This window comes from Cyrtonyx montezumae, unplaced genomic scaffold, assembly GCF_038088225.1.
Source record: "Cyrtonyx montezumae isolate F1298 unplaced genomic scaffold, pur_monq_1.0 scaffold_7, whole genome shotgun sequence".
NCBI lineage: Eukaryota > Metazoa > Chordata > Aves > Galliformes > Odontophoridae > Cyrtonyx > Cyrtonyx montezumae.
Genome location: NW_027072078.1, coordinates 16,638,060 through 16,665,358, shown reverse-complemented (window position 1 = coordinate 16,665,358; position 27,299 = coordinate 16,638,060). Strand labels below are relative to the sequence as shown.

Sequence of the window (27,299 nt, the reverse complement as noted above, 5' to 3'; positions counted from 1 at the left end):
AGGCCTCTCTTATCATTAAGCACAGGATTAGGCTTCAGCATTTCACATACACTATTAATGACCTAATGTTTTGAACCAATCCTTATCATATCCCCTTGATGCTTTAGAAATTAAGAAAGCCCTTAGACCCCTTCATGAATCATAATCCTTTCTGAGAAAATGGTGTGTTCCTCCTTTTCTGAACATTCTGCATTATCCCAAATCAGAACCCAAAAATAACTCAACAGCTAATAGTAACTGAGATGACTCAAATTCTACTCAAATAGCCTCCCCCAAAGCTGCCGTCAGTCATTTTTACACAAACACACATACCTTTCTATACTTTTCAAGCCTTTCCACTAGAACAAAAATTAATTTTCTAGCTCCTGCAACATCTTTGCTGAGTGTTCACTATGAAAACAGTTAACACTTCTGAGTGGGAGTGGGTAGGTCCCCACAGCAATTTATTCTTCTGTACCTGGAAAAAAACCTCATCAGTAATGCAGGAAAAAGGACAAGATTGGATGGTGGAAAATTTTATTGCTTGGTTCCTCAAAGCTCTGAGTTCCTTTTTGCCTGTCTGCCTCATCTGGAACAATTTCACAACCAAAGAGAAAAACTCAAGACGCTGCGTTCAACAAGGATCAGGCAATCACCTGAGGAATAGGATCCATAGGGTTAGGAGAGACACGATGCCTGGAGCTCAAGAAGGAGTGGCAGCAAAGGGGCAGGCTGCAAATAGAATTGTTCCTTGAAAACTTGTTATTCTGAACTATGGCTGGATCTCAGGCTAAAGTTAAAGTTGAGTAACTATATATATATATGTATAAAACTAAATTATTTGATAGGTAGCATATATATAAAATAACTGAAGATAACCAATATGAGATTATTTAACAAACTTTACAGCTATGCTGTCCAAATACTGATAGAATTTAGTTTTCTTTCCCATTTCATCAACAAAAATAAGTCAGTAGTGGACAAATGGCGCTAAAATCATAACTAAGACTATGTTGATCTGAAATTAATATTATAGTAGAGCTTGTTTCATGCAGTGAACAAATTATGCATGCCGAAGTTGAAAAAAAGTGAAAATATTTAAATATAGTCGGAATGTTTTTGTTCTTGTCTACTTTTACTCTAAGAAGTCCTTAGAGAATTTATCATCTGAACTCTTCAAGAAAACAGGGATAAAGCGCAAAAAAGACTGATTAAGCATGGCCTAATTATGGGCCATTTAGCGACTACTGAAATTATAATCTCCACTGGCCCTCATGGATTGGAAGTACAATCAGCCAAGAGAAGAAGGAGGAACATGAAACTAACACTGGTTTTGTGCATGGCCAGGAGCCAGGCAGTGGCTGGAGGCACTGCAGGAAGCCTCTTGTGACTGGCTCCCACCACTACAGCAAAGGACAGCCAGCCATCAGTCTCTGGTGGGGATGAATTGGGACTTTTCTTGGGTATGTATGTAAATGTTAGCCTATCCATCTCTAAAAATATTTAAATATACACATCATCAGGCCCATGTGTAAATATCCCACATTTTGCTAAGCACACTTATTTAAACATGTACATACTTAAATAAGAATCTCAAGTAGGATTCTAACTTCCTTCCTCCTCTCATTAGTGTGGTCCTTACCTGATTCCTGGCAAAACAAATGCAAACTTGTAAATTATTTTCACTGCGGATTGGATTAGGCCTCAAAAGTTCCAAACAGCTTCCTCCTGTACTTACTATCAAAATTCCCTAGCAGCTTAGTATTTCCTGAGGCCATGTATTACAAAGACCAATTCAGACTAGGGAATATGAGGACACGGAATCCTTAAGAGAAGAGAGATCTGGGAGTTTCCAACTAGTGAGAGAGATTTCCTCCTGTGTTCCTTTCAGCACGTTTTTCATCAGATAAATATAAATAAGCAGCACAGCAGTTGTTTAGTGAACAGCTTAGGGACATATTGTTCCCACTGTCCTAATTTTCCTGACACAATTGGTAAATTTAGACATCTAATTAACAGTCTGTGCCATTTATCAGGTTACTTATTGTTGTTTTTTTTCCTATTATTTTTTTAAAGGCCATCAATTAAACTTCCCACACCTTAGACATATTCTCCATCTCCAGACTGAGCCTTAGGCCTCCCATGGAGTGATTATAAATGCCTCTGATGCATCCTCATTCTGTTCACATGAGCTGTGCGCAGTCCCAGGGAGATAAGCTAGGGTCAGCTCTAAAGCTAGTTTCAAAGTAACACTGTAACACCTCTATGTGTGGGATGGAGACCAAGCAGGAGAAAGAATTTGGACTTCACCTCTATAATCAGTTGGGGTACAAAGCTATCCAGCAATGGCCATATCATAAAACAAATTCTGCATGTTTGTGGATATTTTCATAATTATATTCTCAACTCTGACTTTGGAAGTCTTGCTGTTTTATAAGCACATTCTTCTGACATTGCTTATTCATCTTCTTTTGTGTCAGTAGCTCTTGCCTGTGACAGATGATTTTCCATGGTGAAATATATTTTAAACCTAAGTGGTAATACTATTTGATTTCAAGTCCTTTATTATCACAGATGCAGCAAAGGAAATTAAGAGCCTTCAAATAAAAAGGAAGATCTTTTGCAAGTTCACTGCCACACAGAGATACAAAAGGAGCTGGTAATGCTGTGACAGATATGCAAGTCTTGTTTGCAATGTGAAGAATCTTTGACTAGATCAATGCTATAAGCCTGCACTAAAGCAAAATTGCTTTAACAAGCAGTGCATTTATTATCACTTCTTTACGAAAGAAGAACAATTATGGAGCATCTGAAGTGTATGCTCGCACTCCTCAGAGGCAGTGTAAAATGGGTCGTAGTTTATGCCTAGCCAAACAATGAATAAATAAATAAAAAGCATAGCCAGATGCATGTATGTATCAAATTTCTCTAGTGATAGTCCTGTTTGAGATAGGCAGACGCAGTGTGAAAATAGTCCCGCAAGAAAAGCTTCTGTTCACCTGTTCTGAGCTCCTGGACAATTCAGGTAATTGCCAGATTACCAGCACCAGCAGACAACAAAAAAAAAAACTTTGCAGAAATATCTATTCATGCATTCTCAGATTAAACATCATTTTTCTTCATTTTGCCACTAGGGACAATCAAACTAGAACTACAAAGGGTCATGCCTTGACAACGTGAAACCTGTTACCAGAAATCCAGGACAATAAACATAAAAAATGCCTGCAATGTATGTTTCGTGAGAAAAGACAATCCTTAACATTTTGCAGCAGCTAAGAAAACTTCACTACATCTTTATTTATATACATGTGCTTTAAATGGTCATTTTTTCAGTATGCAGAGCAGTATGTTTTGGCTGAGATGTGCAGCTCCACTGAAAACCACATGGAAAAATCCTGACTGTTATCAGACGTCTAATACCTTGTAGTGAAAAATCCTGCCTGATGTCAATCTAATATCAAGTAAGAAAGGCCTTTGCTCCACCTCTTGCCAGCTTGCCTGGCTTACTGTGAGGGAGCCCAACTGAAGGGCCTGTAGCTTCAGCATTGGTCCCACCTGGCCCCAGTGCTGTGTGGGACAGCTGTACAGAGGAGATTCCTGCAGTGGGACAGAAAGCTGCAGAAGAAGCCAGGAAGAAACCGAACAACTCTTTTCTCCACTGCTGGCAGCATTGCTGCTGCTCTGGCAGTTGCAGTCTGTGGGGAGAAGCCAGGGCTCCCAGGGCCCTTAACTCACCACTTGGCACACCTGGGCTCTCAGGCAAACAATCTCCATGTCAAGGCTGACTGCTCAGGGAAACTAAACTGACCTCTCAAAAATTCACTCATGCTTTTCAGTACCTTCCTTATCCCTCCCTCAAATATCTTTAAAGGGTTCCAGTTTTTGTATTGTGTCTGGAGATGAAACAAGGGGCTCTATAACAAAATTTAGAAATAATAAACTGGGCAACGTGAGTTTTAAGGCTTTCTGCTTCAATTTATAGCACCTCCATGTCACAGACAGATTTCTACAGGAAAAGCAGTAACTCGAGTCTTCTGGGACTGTATGGTGCACATGCACATAATGCTTGGAATTCAGTTGGGCCGACACAAAGACCTACGCAGCATTTCCTATTGAGATATTAATATCAGAGATCATTACAAAACTCAACAGATTCAGGTTAAGGATATGATTTTTTTCTGAAAGGAAAAAAAAAATTTCAAGTAAAAGTAAAAGGGTTTTATTTATTTATTTATTTTTTTAATTTAATTTAAGCACAATCACAGAATCATAGAATGGCCTGGGTTGGAAGGGACCTCAAAGATCACCAAGTTTCAAACCTCTTTGCCATAGGCAGGTTGTCAACTGCTAGATCAAGTTCCAGATTAGATTGCTCAGGGCCCCACAAACCCAGTGGCATGTGAAAACCTGAAAAATGACAATGAATAAAATAATTATTACTGGTTTCCAAGAAGAAAGCTAGCACCTTTGATTGAAGCGTAAGAAGTAACCTGCGTTAGCAGAAAGCTTGAATGAAACTATAACGTTTTACTCACTCTCTGTGGTTGATCACATCTATGGAGGCTTCCTTCATTACATAAAGAATGCAGGAGATAAATGGGACAAAAACCTCCAGGATAGTTAGGTCAGATGACATACACCACAGTGACATATTTTCCTCTATGAAGCTAGAAAATTTCGGTCCTCAGACTGAAACTATTACATTTCTGGCTAATGTCTGTAAAAACCCTTAATTCACAGAGCAAGTGTGGAACCCAGTCTGGGAAAAGCTGATCTCCTGCTTCATGCCTTGAAGCTACAACATGCCTTAAGTAACCTGACAAGGTTTTGAATCAGACAGTAAGGATAAAACAATAAGGACTACAGTCTGTTGGGGATCAGAGAGGGAAAGGTAGGATGCGGGGGGGGGGGGGCAGAAATGAAATGGTATTATCTGTTACACTTTGCTTTTACAGTCCCAATAAGTCTACAACCTGAAGTAACTGCTCCAATACAATCAAATGCTTCACTAATGTGAAAAACCTTTCTTTCTGAGAGGCATCAGAGCATCAGAGCAAGTTACCACTGAACGGCCACTCCAAAAAAATACCTAATCAAAGCCATTTGCCAACCTTATCAAATGCAGATGCACAAAGTTACAGGCTGGAGAGCATCCCTGTTAGCAACAAAAATTGGCAAGTCTTGGGTAGATTCAAGCACCTCAACAAAGAATTCAACTCTTCACCATACAAAATCACAAATAGATTTGGAGGTTCTTTAAATTCCAGACACATAGGATAATGTTCAACACATGTCTGTCTTCAGTGTCCTTTAACTCAAATGCAAGTATTTCATAAAACAATCCTGACTGCTATTCTATTGCACATGAGAAATGAGTACGAAGTACTAACCTTAGCTCTAAAGGGGAAAACACAAAAGTTGGAGAGGCTCCAGCTGCATTTTACCCACAAGAAAAAGTTTAGCATTCACAGCTGAAAGTTAAGAGCTTGGGAAAATCTGCTTTGTACAAGCACAACCCAAAAAGGTAGAAGGTGACACATCTACCTTTATACTGAAAAAGAATACTCTTTTCCTTGAAAAAAAGCTTTTCCTTGAAAAAAACAAAAAGCTCAACTTCCTAGAATAATCATGAAGGAGGCTTCATTCTATTTTATTTGTAAAGAATTAAGTACAGTACCCAGAGTTCAAAATATTACTTAGAAGTTATGGGTTTTGTGATAAATTAAGGCATTTATTCTATAGATTATTATAGTGCATTCCTGTCAGATTAAAGCATTTTGAGCCCCAAAGCCATCCTAAAGATTGATTGGACTATTTTTTTCCAATAATTGAAGGAATTATAAGCCAGCATTTATATTCTTAACAGTCTTCTTAAGCAATTTTGGGAATTTTTCCTGAATTTTAAAATGAAATAAAATCAGATTTATGTACAGGCTCTTCTTTATTGAGCAAGTTAAAAATTCAGAGCAACTCTATGAAGCAAGGAAGAAAGGATGTGCAACTGACTTACATATTGTCCAAGAATTAAATGGAAAAAAAAGTAAGAATCACACCACTACAAATGGTGGGAAGTGGACTGGATTTTTAAAATAGCTTTAAGACACTTTTAGAAACCCTAATATTTAGAAAAAACAAAACAAAACACAAAAAAAATTGACAACAAAGAGATGTAGTGATCACAGTAACTTGTTTCATGAACTTTAAAATCCCTTCAACCACTCCGGCCTTAATAAAAGGGGAATAAGATTATAACTTTTTTCAGTGTAAAATAACCTGTGACTGGACACAGAATCAGGAACCTACACGTTTTATTTTTTTCATAGGTCTCCCTTCACACAGCTAATGGTCTTTTAATTTATTAGCCAATAAATTCCTGTTGCTAGGATGAGGCTCTTGTCTGTATCACGCCGCTTGTTTAAAGCAAAGAGGTAAACAAAGTGACAGGCTTATCTTCCCATCCTGTTTTAAGGTCTGTAGAAAGTAAAACCAACTCTAGACAGCTAGATTCAATCAGTCACCAGGAACAGCCATCTTTCCTCATTTTTCCTGAACTGGACAACTGCATCTCCTGTGCTACCTTAGACAGTCACTTTGCCTTTTACCTGGCCAGAGGTGGGCAGCCACCATCTGCCTGGGCCCTTCTGTGGGGCAGAGGTTAATCCCAGATGTGTGCCTGAACAAGTTATCAGCCACTGTCATGGTGAACAAGATGGCAATGGTAGAATCTATCCTCAAAAGGCATGTGGAGAATTTCCTTCCTCAGATATTAGCCCAAACTATCCATCTGGCAGTAGAACAATCTGAGTATCTGAAACTCCCTTTGATTCCTTCCATGTCCTACACTGTTTTATTTACATATGTAATATTATGTATTCACTCAGATGTTGCAATAAGTAACTGGTGCTTATAAAACAGCATACTGATATTTTTTATTACAACTGTTACAACATCCCACCCTCCCTAAAGACAGAGTAGATAAATCTGAAAAACAAAATGCTATATAAAACTTAGCAGAGATCTGTTTTTAGCCCACTGAAATACCCACTAAAATTCAGCTGCCTGACCTACGCCGCTTAAGTTCCCTACACGAATACTTGGGAGAGGCAAATAAACAACATAAAACAGTAAAGCTAAAGAGATTACCAATTTCTCTCTTATTTCCTGCTGATCATTGCCAGACTATGTTTCTGCCCCAAAGTGCAGGCTTCATTATTAAAGATGGACAGAATACAAGTATATTTAGCAGAGGCTGGCTGCTCAGGAAATAGCTATAATTTGGTAAATAGCATAATAAACACTTGAGCATCCTTGATGCAATGGGTAATGAGCCAGTGCAGTCATAAATATGTACATAACAATGTTAAGACTATACTGTATTTCACATTATATATCTCCACATACACTCATGTAGAGATGACCATATAATATTTCACCTGTTGTATTTGCATTACTCCTGACATAAATTCATTACTTCTTCTCAGTGCTCAGCTAGTTGTTTGTAAAATAAAACAGAATTTTACCCTCATTCTTTACTATTTCTTTTCTATTTTACTCCTAGTATACCTACAGAAACCATCAGAAGCCTTTGTTCATCATGGCAACTGAATGCATTATAGGCTGAAACGTGAGAGATCCCGGAACTAAATGCAATCACAGCAAGTCATCAGCATGTCTATAGCCCATACAGTGGCAAGCGATTTAAATTCCCAGTCTGTTCTCTGTGCCACCATGGAGAATAATGACAAACCCTAATGTATCCCATTTATCTAACAGGTGAGAGAGTAATGAATTACAGAGATAATTCATTCACTCACTATTAAAAGCCTACAACATTAAAAATGAAGTGTATTTACTTATTTTAAGGAAATGATCGTTTTTTTCTTATTTTTCACACAGCATTACTGACTTGCAATTACATTGTAAGGGCCATCTTGTAACCAAGCCCTCAAATGGAATTAAAGTTAGCCATTCTTTAACTCAATCCTAGTTTTTTACTCCAAATGCTGAAAATATTAGTACTATTGAATTCTACAGTCTTTCTTTTAATGAAACTGCAAACACACAGTTGGTTTTGCTTAATGCCATTCTTGCATTCTTAGTCAGAACTGAAATACAAACACCAAGAGAATCCCAAAATGAAAGAAAAAAACAAGCAAAAACATCCTTCCACACACAGCAGACTATGCTGCATGATGCAAGCTATGAAAAACATAACTGACACTAAGTCTTTATTTCATGTGCTGAGTTCTTAAGGCTATGTAGCATAGGGTTAAGCAGAACAGCAGTGGCTTCATTTCAAAACGTAATTGTTAAGTTTTAGTACTTAAAACAAAACAAAAATGTTCTGTACCAAACACAACTCAGGCCAGTCCTTCCATCCAGGGGATCTGGTTACCCAAGGACTTTTCAGGTTAATCCAGAAACAGATGAATTATGTACAGAACTGAAATTGCTGCTTATGTACTATGGGTAAATGCATGTTTCCACAGGAGACTACTCAATCATTAGATGCAGGACACAGCATCATCTAATATAAAGAGACTTTTTAATACAGACCATCTGCAACCTTTCTATCAGCTCTGTCTAAATGTCTACCCAGGGTCAATTAAAAAATACCTCCGAAGTTTGATTCATAACCTTTTAACTTTCCCAAATATATCTCTGCTGTTTGCAGAGTAGGAACTGGGAGGTGGGGAGAGGTGGGAGGAGAGAGGAAGGCCTGAGAGAAAAATTAGGTTGTCAGAAAATGTCAATAGTCACAGCAAATCTTCTGTAAATGATTTTTGAAAATCTGTTTTACTTTATATATAGCTGAACAATAACAAGCATAATGCCAACTTTCATTTTTAAATAAGCTGAGAAGAGTGTCTGTATCTGGACACAAATGGTAACCAGTTAAGGCAAAGGAAAGTCCTGTATCAGGACTTCTAATTGGCAGACTGTGGAGAAAGAACATCTTCAGCTGGCACGGACAGAGGAAATCTGAAAGCCAATACTATGCAGGTGAAAGGAGGGGGAAAAATGATTACATATTTTGTTTAGCCCTCTATAAATACCTTGAATGTAATGTCTAATTGTATTTCTTCGGTTCGTTCATTCATATTATACAGCGGGCTTCTCTGGAGGGATAGGAAGGGCTCCATCATGAGGCCTTTCCTTCTTCTGCCTGAGCATGCCAGATGTGAGCTCTCACTGGCTAGGTGCACGTCCTCCCTGCAAGCAGAGCCCAGGGAACAGGGCAGCAGGGCAGGCACCAGCATGCAGATGGCAGTGGAGAGCAAGTGCCTCCCACCCTGCCCCTCACCCAGCAGGAGGACTAGAGGGGAAAACACCATTGCGGAAGCTGTTAGATTAGCATTCTTTTCTCTTTAATGGAAGAAGACACAGTGTCAGCTCTACCTTTAACTAAATAAGAGGCACAAAGAAAGGCAAAGGTATGCCTTGATTTTCACATTTACTATTCCCTCTCCACTCCTGGAAAGTTGCCATTATTCTTTATTACTCATTTTCATCATATAACCTTTCAGCTAAATCTGCTGAGTGGCTTTCTTATGAAGCTGTCTATTAGCACATAATATTTGGTTTTACCTGGAGCAGGCTTCTTTTCTTCCTCTGAACACTGCAGGCACTTGCCTGGCCATCACCTTCCTTTCCTCCCAGCAGTGCCTTATCAGGAGTTTATCATATACATTTCTGGATAATGAATTGCTTTCTTTTTAGTTCCACTCCACATTCTGGTGATGTCACAGGCTAGATTTTTAGAATTAATAGTAGCGATGACTTTACAAAAGAGGTTACATTTTTCAGTCACATCATGCACACCTTTTTATAGTGTTACACCTTAAGTTCATGATCCTTTTTCGAACATACTATAAAAGACATCTCTCCTCTGCAGACTAACATATTTCACTAAGCATGCAGACTATAGAGGTCGTCAGATTTTGTTTGGTATGTAATTTCTCTTTGTTTCTCAGTAACATCACAAATTGATATTTTAATTTCATATTTGTCAAGCTGTGTATTTCCACAATAAGCTATTTGGGATTTTAACTAAGGCAACTCTTCAGATTAATATCCATCTATTAAAAGGTTCTAAAAGAGAAGACTGTAAGTAAAAACAATTATTTTTAATTGATCCAATAATTTCCTTCTTCAGAATTAGCCTGTGAGAAATATTTGAGGTTTTGAACTGTTGTCTAGTTTCAGGAAGAACATCCAATTAATCTTAAAATTCTCAAGAAAAAGAAAATCCATTTCCTTCCCTACTCAAACCTGACTGCTACACAACAGAAACAGTCCTTAAAAGACCTGCTTCCAGTGTAAATTCGGCCATTCAGTATTATTACAGAAATAAAACAAGTTTCTACTACTCTTCACTCCTTTTAGCCCATAACTATCAGCAAAACTAATAGACAAAAGCCTGATTTTATTCTTTTTCATTAATTGATAGGCTAGATTCTATCTGGAATTATTCTCATAAAACACAAGTCTGAAGAGTAGCATCGTAAAGATGTAGCAACAAGAAGAATTCAATCTCAGAAATATTTGTGTACCAGAGACAATAAATGAGAAGCAAGAACATCTTAAAGTTTGGATAACAGCTTTCAGAACTGTTTGCTGAAACGTACTTCTGAAGCAAAAAGAACAGAAACCTCAGACCAACAAATATTGAGTTAAAGAAACATGGAAACAATACGTTGCCTTTGGATTAACTCTTCAGGGCAGAACTGGAAATTACAAGCTCTCTGTTTCAAGGCAGGCTTTCCCACAGAAAGTCTGAAAAACATATTAATCACTGAACTCTATACAGAACTGGGATGATTTTCCTACACACTTACACCCTGAATGAAAAAAACAAAACAAAACAAAACACAGTAGTCACAGCTTTAGAGAGGCTCGCTTCAATCTCAAAGACATATGCGGTCATACTCTGTACAAAAGCATGGAAGCATGAAGTTCAACAGGCTTTGACTCAGACCTGGAAAATTTTGTCACAAAGCCACTATGTTTTTCTGTGATTTAAACCAATCCACGTCTCCTTGAACCGTCTGCTGTTTTTTTTTCTTCACGAAGACAGGATGCTCTCAACTATTTTGAAATAATTCTTGTTTGTTTGGCTTTTCTAGACTGCTCCTGAGCACTGCTCTGTCTAGTTGGTATTTTTATTTTATTTTCTGCAATCAGATCTGATCACTTGTGCAGCTGATCCCTATTCCTTCCACTTTTGCATGAAACAACAAACACTCGCAGTCTCATCACTGCTTGGGCACATCTAGTTGGAGATTCTGCAATTTTTCCTAGTCACTGAAATGCACATATCTTAGCAATGCTTCAAAATAAACCTGCTTGTTACAGTACTCACTTGGGGTTCTTCGTTGTGTTTTAGAGCTGCTACAGTATATTGGTGTTAATACAGTTTTGTTTTTCAAGAGATGAGCATAATTATTATTATAAGCTCAAAAACGCACAGATTCTGAACAAAAACTGTGGTATTAAAGACAATCTTACTGTGCTCAGTCAAATGGATTGTCACTCGTGTTGATTTAATGAAACTTGTATGTCCCATTCAATACAATTGATCACAAGATGCTTTTATAAAGCATTTGGTTATCCTAAAAATTTGGCATACCGGGCCCTGAAAAATGTCCACAGCTTAGGCTGTTCTTCAGAAAATACTTTCTTTTATAGCTGGTGGTAAAATGTTCTTTTTCTTGTCCTGCTCACCATACACATTCATAGGAATTCTGTTCAAGCTCCACTGTCTCATTCTTGCTAACAACAGCCACTTGGTGATTTTAATTAAGTCTTGTGACTTTAATTACCTTCATGCAGATGTTAGATCAATTATATATCAAACCCTTGCTAGGGCTTTTTTTTCCTCCACCCTGATGTTTTACTTTTGAATCTCCCTCTTCTCTCCAGTCAGCCTTTGAAACTGGGTTCTTGAGAAGGCCACCAACCTAAGGTGCTTATTTTGGTGGTGGTAGTGTGTGTGGTTTTGGTATTGCTTTTTAAAGCTCATTTTAATTCAATATTTAGAAATTGAATGCAAATCTGTTGTTCAGTGCTTCACTTACAAACTTCTTTAACCTTATAAAAAGTAGCAATGAAGATATTTTCCTAAATTTTCCTCCTCTGATCACTGCTGTATATGAAATTTTCCCTGATTCACAGATTTCTGTATTAACCTTCATATCTGTAGACTTATTTTGGGACTGTGTCTGTCTTCCATGGTGATTTTCTTACATCACTAAGCTGAAACCCAGTTGTTCAATACAATTTTGCATTTGGCTTTGTGGAAACTTGTAAATGGATCTGCTCTAAACACTGCTAGAAAAAAAAATGTTATCCCTTCTGGACACGATTTCTGCCTGCACAGGAGAACAGGAAGTTTCAAACAGATTGCTATTTTCTAACAATAGGATGTCAGATTCCCCACAAGGAAACCTGATTGTGTTAATGACGGTACAAATTCAGCAAGCTGTCATCTACCTGGAACTGTCACACCATAACTTTATACTGAGTTTTTGTTATTATGCTGAGACTACTGCACTTAATATGGCATCAAAATCAACAGAAGCCTATGCTATCAAAGGCAAGCAAACTTGTGAGACAGACTTAACATTTGATCAGTAAATTGGATCCATTATATGTAATTTGTGTCCCAAGGTACTCAGTGAATGGCTGATGTACACAAAATAAAGACTGAGAAAGACAATAAACTGAAAGCCAAGATCAATAAATGGCTTTGGTATTCCATGAAACCACGAATACAACGCTCTGTTAAACATGCTTTGCTCAAGGTGTGGGCTGTTTCAGGGCCCATCCATGTCCTTAAAGCAAGATGCATAGCATTGCAATGAGATTACTGAAAAGAAGATCTTTTTAGCTTATGTAGGACATAAGCACCTCCTTGCTCCCCTCTGAGCATTTATAGTACACATGTAAATCCACCACCTCATCTCCTGACATTTTGCTGTTCTCATTATACAGACAAAAATAGCCTGTCAAAGAAAGAGACCTAGTCTTTTCTAAATATTCTGGAAATTAACTATATAATATTCTAAAAGATTTATGTGCTAATCTACCAGTTCCATAAAAATACAAGAATACAAAGAACAGTCAAAATGGCAAAGGTAAAGATCTAGAGCTAAGAAGAGAGAAGTATATGATGGAACTGTAGTTTTGTAGCTTTGTCCTCAGCTGGACTGAGGCCTCAGTAAGTTATTAAACCACTGAGGTAAATCTTAACTATTTAGTTGTTCAAAACCTCAACTCTCAGATTATTTTCTACTCTAGGCTTATGGGAAAGTTTTTTTTTGTTTTTTTTTTAATCTTTCCCAGTGAAAGATCATCTTGTCTGTGCTACACTTTCAATTGCACAGAAGTGCACGGACAGCAGTTTATGGTATAACATAAGTTTTGTGCAGCAGGTCTAGCGCCAGCAGTGATCCTTTTCCTCACCGTGACAGGATCATCATCTTTCAATTTCTTTAAACTCTAGCCTAAAACCAAAAAAAGATTAGACTCTTTCTTTCCATTCTGATTGCCTCCAACAACATAGAGGAAACTGATATTTAATCCAGAATAAACATTTAGATGAATTAAATAGATAGACCACTACTGGAATATTTTTGCTAGCAAACTTGAAATTCGGTGTGCTTTTAGCTAACATGCCACTAACATGCAGGAACATGCAAGTCTTTGTAAAACACCAAAAATATCTCTACTACACAGATTTCTAATATTAATTTCCATGCAAGAGATTCAATAAAATCAAATCTGCTTTATTACAGCACTGGAGACTAAAGCCAGTTATCCACACAGAATTAGGAGGTTTGCATTCCAAATCAGCTTTCACCACTCACTGGGTGCAACACACTCCACAGGCAAATTATGCAGTTTACAGAGAACCTGCACTATAAGATTTACAGGTCTCATCATGGTCTTACAAAACATCCTCAGCATTTATTACAGATAAATAAATACAACTTCCTCTGCATAGTTACTTAAATTATGAAGTATGTTCCATGCAGGAACAAAGTGGCTAACAGTACTGCTTATAGGCAGATGGAATTCAAAACAGAACTACCTAGAAATTCCTCTACATTGCTTCCTAAACCATTTCTCAAACCCAGAGCTCTGCCTGAGCCTGCCTAGAGCACTCTCTGTTGTTACAGATGAATAATGGTCTGGGAAGCAACAAAAGGCAACCAAGTTAAAATAGACTAAATAGGAATTGTCTCTCTGTCTCTCTCCCACACACACACTCACACACACAAAAAAACAAACAAAAAAAAACTCCACAACAGTTGAGGCAGAGATCTTCAGAGATGAAGAGCCACACTAGCCTTTAGCAGCACTTACAATCATAATAATCTCCCTTCTTAAAAGAAATATTTGCTAATTTCTTTGAGAGTAACTTAGATCAAATAAGTTACTCTGTCATTGTTATTCTATTCACAGTAAAAATGATCAGCTGCTGTAAAGTCAATTTTTTTTCTCAAGAGAAGTGTATTGCTGCTTATGCCAAATCTTCACATTTTGACAAACCTCTTCTATTCAGAATTATTTTTTACTGTGCAAACTGCATCAACACAAACAGACATAAATCAATAATTTAAAAACATGTGTCATTAAGCAGCCCAAAATGAATGAACGTGAGCTTTTTTGACAATCTCTCCTCATTATCTGTCAGGGAGGCTGAACAATTCAAGAGCTTTAGAATGGAAACAAGCACCTCCAAATGCAGAAGAGGATATAGAAAACGCATTTGGGGAAAAGAAAAAATAAAAGGAAGATAACTTCTTTGAATTGTTTATTTCCTCAATCTAATTTTAATTAAAAACAGAACATTAGGATGCCTGTTATACTAAGCTACTGTAATACAGATTTCCACATAAGAGGATAAAAAGCTACACCAAACGCTGAGAGGGAGAATGATCAGTGTCTGACTCACTACTGACTGTGGTTATTTGGCTAAAAAAACAGCAGAAAAAACTTGTGGACTTCCAGCACCAGAAAATAGCTTTACAATTCTATTTACATGTTAACACCAGATATTCAGTGCTTTCAAATATAGGGCAACGAATGGTGCAGGCAACCAGTTCCTTATTTCAAATCGAATACTGAAGTTAAATGCGGAAGAGCTGTCGCAGATACTTTCTTCTTTCTTTACTTCATACTCCATATAGATAGAGACAGAAAATCTTTTGCCTTGGTAGTCAAATTTTAAGACTTTATAGAATCATACAATAACCTGAGTTGGAAGGGATCCATAAGGAGTCCAACTTGATAGTTTTTATTTTTTGGTTCTAAACTAGTGGTGCTTGAGCAGTATGTATCAGTCTCTCGTAAGTACAGACACACATGCAAAGAATGTGGGTCTTCATGTCAGTATTTGTTTAATAGTTTGTATTTGCAGATGTTCCTTTTTATTCATTCTTCACTGATTCTCCCCAGCTACTAAAAAAATTAAGGTAAAAAAAAAAAAAGTAAAATAAAGTGGGAGGTTGCAAGACCGGAAAAGGAAGAGTGCCTTGATTTTCACAACTAAGAATTTTTCAAAATTTCTAAAAAAAAAATAAAAAAATAAAAAAATCAAGTTCTCCCAGATGCCCCATGCCCAAGCCAAGATACTAGTGACAACATTTCAGTTCAATGAAGGAAGCAGGGCAGTGTTCTTTGGATGTACATTTTTCTGTGATAGCATAATTAACTTCTATGCCAAACGTCATGCAGCTCTGTGGCCACTGAGAAATTAGCAGTGTCTCCTCACGACGAGGTGCAGAGCAGAAGTGACAGGCAGCACAGCCTGTCTGAATGAGCTCTGCCAGAGCTATCAGTCAGGGCTTTGCATCAACAGGGCAACCAGTATGGCAACAGAGAGCTGAGGGTGGAGTGCTGGGTAGAGAATGGAAGAGAAAGTGGCAGAAACCTGGAGACAAACAAGTACTGTCAAATCTGGAGGGTGCAAGTGAAGAGAAGATGGAGGTAAAGCTGCAGCTGAAATGATCAGAAACTGCTGGGTAATGATCAATCCTGCATCTTTGCATTTTCTTCCTGTAAGATTCGATTAAAATGCGTATGGTGGGGCTGAAATGGGACAACCAACATAGCGCACTGCAAGAAGCTGTAAAGAGTTTTTCTTTTGTACTGCTGGTAGTAGTTAGACATGGAAAGCAGGAGCCAGGGTGGAAGGGACATAAAGCTTTCTGATCCCATTCACTCAGTCCAGCCAACACCTGCATACACTGTGCAAGTTCTACAGCAGAGACTAATCTTAGACACAGCCATGCATGTACTTTCTGCCTAGACATATATACTCCAGTAGGAAATGTGCTGCTGATAGCAGTTGCTCAGAGCAATGTTACCACAGTGGTCTGTTAATACCACTGGGAAGGAATTGAAGTTTGTGCTGTGCTGACAAGGGTAGGCAATAGCAGTCAGAACAGCAGCCCAGCACGCTGATCCACAACAGAGAGGAAAAATCTGGAGGCAGCCAGTCAGTACAAGTCCAAGCAGAGTGGAAAAAAGTTTCATGGTTTAATTTTTGGGGTCTTCACTGCTGGACAAGAAGGGAGCAAACTTTCTACTGTCTCACTGGGAGAGTTTATGGTTCACTGCAAGACAACATCCCAGGCAGCATCCCTTTTGTGGAAAGGGGAAGGTGCTGCTAGTTTCCATGAAGACAGAGCAAGGAAATATAGAGGAACGGTTGGCAGAGGAAATAAAAGTTTGCCCATGGTAAATTTGGAATGACAAATCAATTTTTTCTAGCAAGAAGGCATAAAATGAGAGTAATAGACAGAAGGTCAATTTTATTTCTGAGCCATTGTATTCTAAACATCACTTCTGAAGGAGAGAGCATCCACAGCTAGGAGGTAGGAGGAGGTGGAAAGCCCAACTTAGCACCTCAAGTGCCAGCAACAGCAAGGAGGGCTAAGGGGAAGCAAGCCAGTATCATCAACAGCTTCTTCTAATGTGCAACAGTAGTGGGCTGAGCTTGTAAATTGGTCTAGGCTTGTAGCATGGTCTTCTTCCACAGAGGAATGAGAACAGTTTGCTAAAAATTGATTGGAATATGAATAAAAATGAGGAAGGGTTAAAAGAGAACAGAGAGATGCTGTGTGAAAGTAAGAGACTGGGTGACAGGAGATTAACACTTGAGAAAAACTGGAATCACTAGGAAAAAATCATCAGAAAAAGAAGTAGTATCCTAAGGATCAGAGACAAAGCTAGAAAAAATCATGGAAAAACTTACTTTTTTTTGTTTTCTTTTTTCTAAAATAAAACTTTAAGCCTGCTGTACTTTCAAATAAGTCTCTAAAATGGTTTTTAAATGTATGTCACTTTTAAACAGTCAGCCAACCGGTGATTATACAAAGCAGGGAAATGCTAGTTTTTGTTTGTTTACTTGGGTGCTTGTTGTGTGCTATTTTAAATAAGCATAAAGGATAGGCTTTGTATACAGGATAACTGTGGCAAAGTGCACTGACCAGTGTCACCCAGGAATTCAGTAGCAGAGCAGGTGCTTGAAACAAACTCTCAGACTGTTTTCCTATCTCCTAAACCATCTCTTGCCCACTTTCTTTCAAAAATCCTGCATGGAAAACAAGAGGGAAGGAGAAAGAGTGGCTCAAAGGGGTCAGTTTTTTTCTGAAGCTAGCATACTTCATATTCTCTGAAATTGTGACTAACCCAAAAGGAGCTTTGTTCCTTTTATATGTCAGCAAAACAAAAGGTCAGCCTATTGAAATATTGGCCAGGTCTGACTTTCTTCTATTAATAACAAGTAGAGACACATTTTTTAAAGTAATAGTTAAATAAATGGCTACATGTCTGCAATCATTTCAACTTAAAATGTCAACTGGATTTGAGATGCCATGTGCATTTAATCAATGACTCTGCATTATAATATAAATATTACTTTGGTTTGACTGCTTTGTCTGGCATAAATCATAATTCAGTGAGATGAGCACATTTCATTTTCTCAACAGATGGCTGTTAATAGCAATACCTATTAAAGTGGCACCTGCCAGCACTCTGTAGTTAGGGAACTTGTCAGGAGACCCTTCTGTATGATTTCTCTGTTAATTGTTGTCTCCACAGCACCCACAGAACCCCATTTCTCGAGTTCACATTACTATAAATACTGAACCAGAATATCAGAAAAGCATCTTTTTTTTTTTTTTTTGTGCATGTCAAGGTAGAATTCCTTTCACAGAATATTCCTGAGCAAAATAGGTATTTATAAGTTAGAATGCAGATCAGGTAGCATGACTTCAAGCCCTCTAGGATCCTTGACCATTACACAGCTGTACTACATACAAAATGCTCAATGTACCATAGCTTAGATGGAAAATCTGGTATTCAAGTTTTATCCTCAGACAAGAGACAGATTTTAAAACAGCTAACAGGCAAGTATAGTGAATGAAGGATAAACACACTGCCACAAAGGTGTTGACTAAAGGATACCGTAAGAATAGACTCTGCTATTTTTTTCCTGCAGAAGGGGCATCTTGGTTAAGAGGAGACAGGCACTCTCCCACTTCCAGGAAGGACCCAGTCATATTTTCAGAAGGACTGGAGTTTACTTTTATTTTAGTGGGTGTGGTATGTCTAGAGGTCAATACTGAACAGGAAAGTTTACATTTAATTAGACACATCTGAGAATTTAGTATGCAAAGTTAATCTTTAGACTAAGCATGCTGCTTTTTTTTTTTAATAAATCTTAGTAATGGCTTGAATAATGATATTTTAACTTGAAATGAACATGCAAGTATTTCACAAAAAGCATGCTCCTTGTGAACAGTTTGTAGCTTCCAGTCCTTTCAAACAGTCAGAAGGAACTTCCTGCTCTGATCTGTTAAGTAAATATAAATCTTGTTATCCAAGTTCAGTAATGAGAGTAAGGGGTCTATTCTTCTTCATTGCACTTGCAATACATCTAATGTTAATGAGATTTATGCATGCATATTAAGAAGAGAACAGATGCTTAATTAAACAAATAAGCCTTTAGTAGGCAGTCCACGTGATCATTTTTAGTACAAAACCCCCTTATTTTCTCGATTTTAATCTGACTATGAATGCAGCCAAGGAGGAATCGATACAGTGGAAAAGAAAAAAGAATATACAAATTGAGATCTTTGTCTTGTCTTAGTTTAAAATACTTGAGAAACTTTAGATATGTTAAATTAGATTAAGTATCTTATCTCACTCATCCTCTTGTGCTCTTCACAGGAAACAAGAGTTTCATTTACCAATTTATCTAATTGGAAAGTAGGAACATTTATGAGGCAAAAGGAAGTCAAGCCCCCTCAGTAACTAAACTGCCTCATTAACTGATCACATGCAACTAATACACATGGTTGATCCATTTCAGATAATTTCACTACTGAAGACAAAATAATCTAAAATAATGATAGCCTAATTAATTATTATTTAATCTAGTCGTGTGGTACATATTTTTTCTGTCTATCCATACCCATATTGATTTCCAACATGGTTCATACATATAGATAAATACATTAAAATATTCATAACCACATAGGAGTGTGTGTACGCAGAAAGTAAAATACATCCAATGCCCCTCTACATCAAATCACATCACTACTATTTGCACTTTTAAAATTATATTGCAAACTTTTCCTCCTCAGTGCTTACCTTCTCAGGCAAACAAAGAGCAGAAAAAATGTTCTCCATAAGCTGCCATAGTACTATACTTAATGGAAGTCAATATCTGTATATTATGCGATCTACTTTGCAATACCATTACAGGCTCACCAGTGCTGGTTGTAAAAAGTATCATTCTGAGCATAAGACCTGTAATAGTAGTAATGAAAAAAGGGTCATTTTTGTCTTCCAACTAGAATGAAAAATTAAAATCACTAATGCATTTAGCTCAAAGGAAAATTGGCAAATTAAGGGGACAAAAAATAAAATATTCATGGCTCATATTGTAAAATGGAAGGTAAATAATTTAAGATGAACTATTACGTGAGAAAACGTACTATGCCTGAAGAAGAAAAAAGCAAAATGCAACTGAAATGCTCATTTATTTCTACATTCTTCACTTGCATGTATACAAATAATGCAAGCTGTGGTGGATGTACTTTATTTAGGATGGAGAGACGAGATCTCGCCCATACAGATTATGAAAATGTTCATTACTGAACTGGCAAAGTTGAAGTGACAAGAAATGCCTTAAATTAAGTGTTGTGTTTTTATTTTTTATTTATTTTTTTTAACTGAGTCCAGTGTAGAAATGGAGACTAAGAGGGCATCCATCAATGCACTCTAGTTTGACAAAACTCTTTATTTGAGTCACCAATTACACATCTGCTCATAGATTTTTTAATCACAAAAATCTGACTGGCTTGTGCCTGTGGGGAGAGAACTATTAAAATGTCACTGGTGTGGCTGCAGTCCATTAGCTAACTTAACTTTATACCCATAAAGCTGAAAGAGCTACCCAGAATTTTTTATAACCCCTATCTGGAGAAGGTAGTAAGAGAGCCATAGACTTATGTTTATTATATGCCAGGACTGTAACAACTGCAATGGGATTAGGATGTGGAGCAGCAATGCAATGCGCAGCAGAGGTCACATTTCCCTGGTGATTTAAAGGTTCAGTCTTTCTCTGATTTAATTTAGAAAGCAACTCAAGAAAGCATACCACAGGATTTCAAAGCAAGGCAATAACTAGAGATCACAAATTTAAAGTCTAGGTTCACCAAGCAAACCAAGGAATACAAATAACTTTTTTCTTTCATTTTTTTTTCTTTTTAGATTAACCTTTTGGCTAGATTTGCTTTGCAGTAGCACTCAGAATCAGGGGCTTCTGCCATCCTGCACAGGGGTTAATTAATCCTTCCAAACAGTCCACACAGCCACCTCACAAAGCTCTCTAAACCAGTGACACTACACACTTCCATTATTCAAAGGCCCAAAACCACAGGTTTGCTAAATTGTTGTGCATGAAAATACAAAAAACATTCATAAAGAAGCTCAGCTGAGGTACAGCAATCTCCTCAAGGCTCACCACAATAAGAGAATCAGTCACCTCAATGTAAGGAAAGGTATGAACCAAGATTGTAGTGTGTTACTGCATAATCTTGCTCCTGTAATGCTTCTGCATGGAACCAAGGTATTTCTAATTCAAGTTTAAGCACGGATGCTAAAGAGTGACTTTTTTTCTGAGCCTACAGTATAGATTTAGTCACAGCTCCAGAAATTATACTATTGTCAATTTACTTTGCTGTTTGTTGACTGGCATTGTTTTTTAGTAAGCTATGATGGTGCAATGTCCCAGAAAATACCAAAAAGTGATGCATGCTTAACTGATGTTATATACAAACAATTAATGAAGTCAACTTCTGTTGCTCTCTGACCAGCACATATGCATACTCAATCCCAAGGCAAGCAAGCAATATACACATCAGAACCAAACAAAAAACCCACAAACACTATGCAGTCTGCACCACTGTAAAATAGTGCTTTGGATTATAGAGACTTAACCAGTAATAACCAGTATCATCTGCATTTTAAATTTCCAGTATATTAACCATGCTCCAGGTGCAGCAGTCATTAAAATGCAGCAGCCAGGAGCTCCAGTTCATACTGAATAAAACAGAACATTAAAAAAAAAAACAAAAAAACCAACACATTACAAAAATAAAAACATGATTTCTTGATAGTCTCCCTGAATCACAGTCACCTTAGTGAAGCTTCAATCCAGGAAAAGCTTAGCAGGAAAGCAATCATACTTTTTTCCTCTTTTTTCTTAAAAAGACCAGGAACTACAAGTAAATAGCAGCTGAGCAACAGATGAGGCACTAAGTGAAATCTGTTAGCAACTGCTAACAGCTTTGCTATTTTCTGTTGTTAAATTAAAAAAAAAAGAAAAGGAAAAAAAAAAGAAGCTAAAACCCCAATGCAGTAGCAATTCCAATATATTCAAAAATCTCAGCTACGAAAGACTAAAGCCATACACTTGCACCTTCTAGTACTACAGATAAATACTTGGGGGTCTGTCTTAATATCTTGTTATGCTTTGTTATTGATTAAAAGGCAGAAATAACCCAATTCACATAGATGTGCTATCAAGATAAAACTTGGTATAGAGGTAAACATGACCACAGCATAGTACAAAACCTCTATCATAGACAAGTGAGACATTTCCAGCAGCTACATTAGACTCCAGTTCTCCTTTCCATCTGACTCCTAGTCATTCTGCAGACAGTACAATGTGCCTTCATCAGCACTGAGCTTTCTGGTGAAAGCTCAAACATTTTTACCGCCTTTCTGGCCTGGGAGCTTTCATCACAGATGATCACTCCTGACTTATCTCAACTCAATTCTGACATGGGTTCAGCAAGCTTGTTTTCCTGTTCAATTGCATCTACATGGCACAGTAGAACTACTCAGGCATGGCCAAAACAGCTCTGAACAAAGCAGCCCAGAAACTATGAGAAATATGAACACATCTGTGTGGTTCTCAGCAAGATCAAATGGCTGCAGTCATTAGAATAGCCTGAAAAATTCATGGCATTGTACTGCTCCAGGTAGATTCACACTCTTCCCATCTCCTGCACCTGCTTTATGAACTTATTTTCTCCTGGCAGCCTAGCAGGGGCTGCACTCCCCATCCCTCATTTTGGTGAAGTGTCCCACTTGGGGAACCAGAGTACAGCTACCACCACATCTGCGGCAGGCACACCACAGATTTCCTTCTTCACCCAGCTTTCTGCTCCCTTATGGTGTTTACATTTCCAGTGCCTCCTATGGCAGGCTTCCTTTCCAACTTAAACTCAGCATGTCAAAAACTGAGCTCATATCTGTTTCTAAATACTTCTTTCTACTTTTCTTTTAAACTACCAGGAATTAGTAGTCACCTTGCCTGCTGCAGAAGCTCACAACTTTGTCATATGCAGCTTCTCTTTTTCCTTCCACAGATGTTCTACCAATAAAACATGCCAGTTTTATCTCCACTGTGTCATAAAAAAATCTGTCTGTTTCTTTCCATTTGTGCTGCTATAATACTTGATCATTTAAACCTTCTTACTGCCGTCTCATCTCTAGTCCTCCTGACAGTCTCTTCACTCTACATTGAAGTGCTAAACTCTAGTGTTAAAAATACCTCTTGAATCTAGCGTTTAGTCAGTGTTCAAGCCTTTCACTGATTCTTTTCCCATTCTTTCTTTAAAAAAAGTGCTCAGATACATTGTTTTTGTTTTTCACATCACTCACAGCAGTTTTCCCTAAAAAAATATCAGCCTGATTTTGTTCTTCTTGAGCTCATGTGGTCCCTCTGATTCTTTTACAAACCCATGCTGTTTGCCCTTGTTCCATCTTTACAGGTCATTACCCTTCTTTCACTTTTGACATGGCTGGGGGTCCCCTGGGACTCCCACTTTCTCATGAAGGAAATTTTTGAAAAAGAATTTTGCAAATTCTGGGGTGAAATGCTCACAAGGACAAAGTACATCCAAAAGCATCCTAGCTAAGCTGCTTGCTCTTACAAACAACTCCTCTGTTCACTATAACCTGTTCCCCCTATCTTAGTGACTTTGTACAGATTTTCAGTGGTGTGGGACAGAAATTCTCATTTGCATTGCCATACAGATAAATAAATATTAAGAACCACCACTGTCTGCTGGGAAGACAAATGAAATAAAAAGCATGCATATGAAAAGAACAGATGTGTAAAGATTGTGTACAACCAGAATGTGAAATACAGTCTGAAAAAGTGAATTGCTAAGAATGGTAACCTATTGTTCTCAGCTTTGCATATTGATTGTTATTGGACTTTTTGTCAACTGCAATCACTTGCCTTGGATTCTGATGTCATTCCCTGCTCTTTGTGGGTCAAGCATTATGCTTCCAAAAGACAGAACTTGCACTTCAAATTTAATCAATTCCGCTAGCAATACATGAACCAGAATACTTACGTTTTTGTCAGACCTCTGTGTTACTCTCATCTTCTCACAGTCCCATTCACTTCAAAGAGTTAAAATGAATGGAAATAGGCATAAAGCTAAACATATACAAAAAGAGAGCTGCTGAAGTCACCCTCCTAATTATTCAGTGTTTTGACTGTGGTTCCATGTTAAGCCCCATTTCTTTAAACGGTATGAACACAAATGCACGTGCAATGCACAGGTGTGAGTATGTGCTTCTTCAGCGTTCTAAAGAGCTCCATTTGAATGCAGACTGGCATGCCCACGTATCTTTACCTTGCAAGCATTAACAAATATTGAAATCATGCAAATTTGGCAGATAATGATTCCTGTATATTTTTGAAAATATCTCCTCAGTGTTTAAAACTCAGTAGAACAATTTGTGGATTCCTTTTGATGATATATGGAAGCAAGAAAGTTAAAACTTTTCATGTCAGTACAAAACAAACCATTCAACTCCAGAGACATATCAACAGAGAGTTGCAATGAGAGCTTATGTCGGTACCGGTGTCCTAATGAATATTACTGCGGAGTGAATGATGTCACCCAAAAATTTCTTAATTACAAGTTAAATACATCTTTGCCTACACAATGATTGTGGCTTCTGTATATACCCAGCTTGTCTAAAATAGAGCATGATAGGAAATACCAATTCTGGAGTCATGTAGGTTGGAAAAGACCTTCAAAATTATCAAGTCCAACAATTAACCCAATATTCCCCTAAAGCTAACAAAGACTTCAGTGTCGGCAGTAACCACATGGTCATGTAGTCAAATAACGTCTTTATATAGGAGACAATTTCATTCATATGTATATTAATTGCAAATATCACTTAAATTAAACGCTTTACTGCTCAACAGAATTAACAAGTACCAGAGGTAGTAGTAAAAGCAAGCAGTGCCTATATCACCAAGACTACAGCAGAAGTACAGAAATGTTGAGATGAGTTTTATGTAGTCTCTGTGTTACCAGAGACATAAAAACAACCAAAAGCCAAAATAGTTTGGAAGCAATCCAAACAATTGTGAGTCATGAAGTCAGGACAGCAATCTCTAGGCCACTGCAGGCAATGGCTGAAGCTGTGAAGTAAAGATTTTATCATAGCTAGTAGTTTTCAGTAGCAGCAAATGTCCGTTCACTGTAACACAAGCAATTCTGCTCTCTCCAATGCTTGTGAAGAAAGCAGACAAGCAATGGAAGAGGAGGCAAATGCCTGAGTATGGGAGTGGGTCACATATGACTCAGAAATATTCCCCATAAAACCTACGCCCCATACACATGCTTGTTTTAAGCCAGAAACCTTGATACATTTTTTTTCTGGCATATGGGAATGAATTTCAAAGGCACAAAAAGACATTTTGTCTGCCAAATGTCTTCCGCCTCAGCCACAAGTTTGGTGTAAAAGTATAAACTGCTTTCTATTTAAATAACATAAACATTATTTTGAGTCCAAGTGAAATAATTTTTCCACTACTTTATGAGAGCATCAGTTGTTTCACATGTTATAATGAGCATGGGTGGCTGTTTTGCTTTTTAAATTGACATACCTCAACATGACACCAAAGCCTTTCTTCTTTTTTTTTTCTGGATCTTCATTTTCTTCTTTCCTTTTCTTCTCTTTGATTTTAGTTTTACCCTTTTCTTTTTTCTTCTCTTTTTCTCTATTTTTTTTGTCTTTTTTCACTTTGGTTTCAACATCTTCTATTTCAGTGTTCCCTGGAGGGGCAGATTCCATATTCTGCGCTTCTTGGCCAGAGTGAGAGCTCTTATCAGAAAAACCATCTGCACAAGAAAGAAGAAATGGAGATAGTAAGGGCCCATCAAAATGCAAACGCATGAAATATAGCACCCATGTCTACAAGGTGCTCAAATGACTCACAAAACGTACTTTTTTAATTGTATAATTTAAAAAGCAGACTAAACATAACTAGCAAATTCAAGCAAAAGTTCTACTGTAAATTAAATACAAAATTATTACAGCAACTTGTTATTGATGATATTAATCCTGATAAGAAAACCTGACATGTTAAGACACTATACTGCTTGAAATCTGACTTATCCACCAGCTCAAGAAAACTGACATGCCGAGATGGAAACATTTCATCACATGCTTACTTCAACAAGAGACTGTAGTACTTGAACAAAACCAACCAGTAAAAATATGATTTCATTCACTCCTTGGAATCTTTCCACTTTAACATAGCTGAAGAAGAAACAGACAAACTGTTCTGCCTGATTGGAGAGGATCTGTGTTGTTTCTGTTTGAGGGCACAGGATCCAAGCACTGTTTTATGCTTCGTGCTATAGGACACACAATTTCCAGAATGGGGTCTTTAAAACCACGGCGACAGAACGAATGAGCAGCAGGGTGCTATCAACACACTGCCTTGCCTATACCAGGAAACAAATTTCCTAGCTGGAGAAGGGGGAATTGCAGACAGCTCTGTAAAACAAGCAAGATAATTTTTGGTGTAATCTGAAGAAGGCAGCTGCTTCTTGAAGTTGAAAAAATACAATTATTTAAGGATTGAGTTCTAATTCTAATTCCTTCACTGTACCCCTGCCCCAAAGGAGATCCGTGAAGACTTTGCACTAAATCCAGTCAAGGTTGGATGGGGTACTACAAAGACAGCTCCCATTCAGCAAGACTTAAGCAGCTTTTTAAATTTGATCAAATTCAATTGAACTAAATCACTTGCTTATACGCTTTACTAAGTTAGCCCTCAGCTAAATGAAAGTGGTTCCTTGAAACAGCACCAGTAGCAACATACCCTCTTCTACATCCTCAGGTCCATCATAAGACTTGTCAATGGCAGCTCGGAAACTCTCGTTACACCCTCGACCACGAACAACATGGGCCCTGGGTCTGTGAAAAGGGAGTTCATTCTTCCTAACTTCAGCTACAGCAGTCTGAAGACTCTCAAGGGAACTGGACTTCTTCAGTCCTAGAGTAGGACCAAAATCCTTTCCAGCAGCATCTGGAAAACAAATAGTTACCTTTTTAGACCTAAAATCACACAGTGAAATTCAAATTGTATAATAGGTACATTTAATTGTGTACTTTATTAGTTGAGGCTTTTGAAACAGTATGCAATCAACGTAATTTGTTCTAAAAATAACATCAAGTTAAACCTAGTTCTGTAGAGATCCTCATTCAGACTTGGAGGGAATGGCATGTGATTTACAGACCTAATAACAGTGATGGGCAACAGCAAGCTCTTTCTGCTACTTTTCAAGTCTGCACCAATGTTAAGGATGGGGTTATTTCCTCATCCTGTGACAGCAGTGACCAATTGGACACTGCTAACAGTCTCACAGAGGACATTATCCTTAGAGTCACAAAAATAAGCACTGCTGTAA

The 27,299-nt window shown here is 37.7% G+C and overlaps 1 protein-coding gene across 1 annotated transcript in view; it reads right to left on the bottom strand.

The window, feature by feature from the left end:
• The window catches only part of PARD3B (par-3 family cell polarity regulator beta), a 359,707-nt gene that overhangs the window by 106,017 nt on the left and 226,391 nt on the right, over window positions 1-27,299 (bottom strand). The window contains exons 17-18 of the mRNA XM_065750387.1: window positions 26,711-26,917; window positions 25,487-25,721 (exon numbers count right to left, since the gene is read on the bottom strand). Coding sequence (XP_065606459.1) covers window positions 25,487-25,721; window positions 26,711-26,917 — 442 coding nt within the window. The remainder of the gene's footprint in view (window positions 1-25,486; window positions 25,722-26,710; window positions 26,918-27,299) is intronic.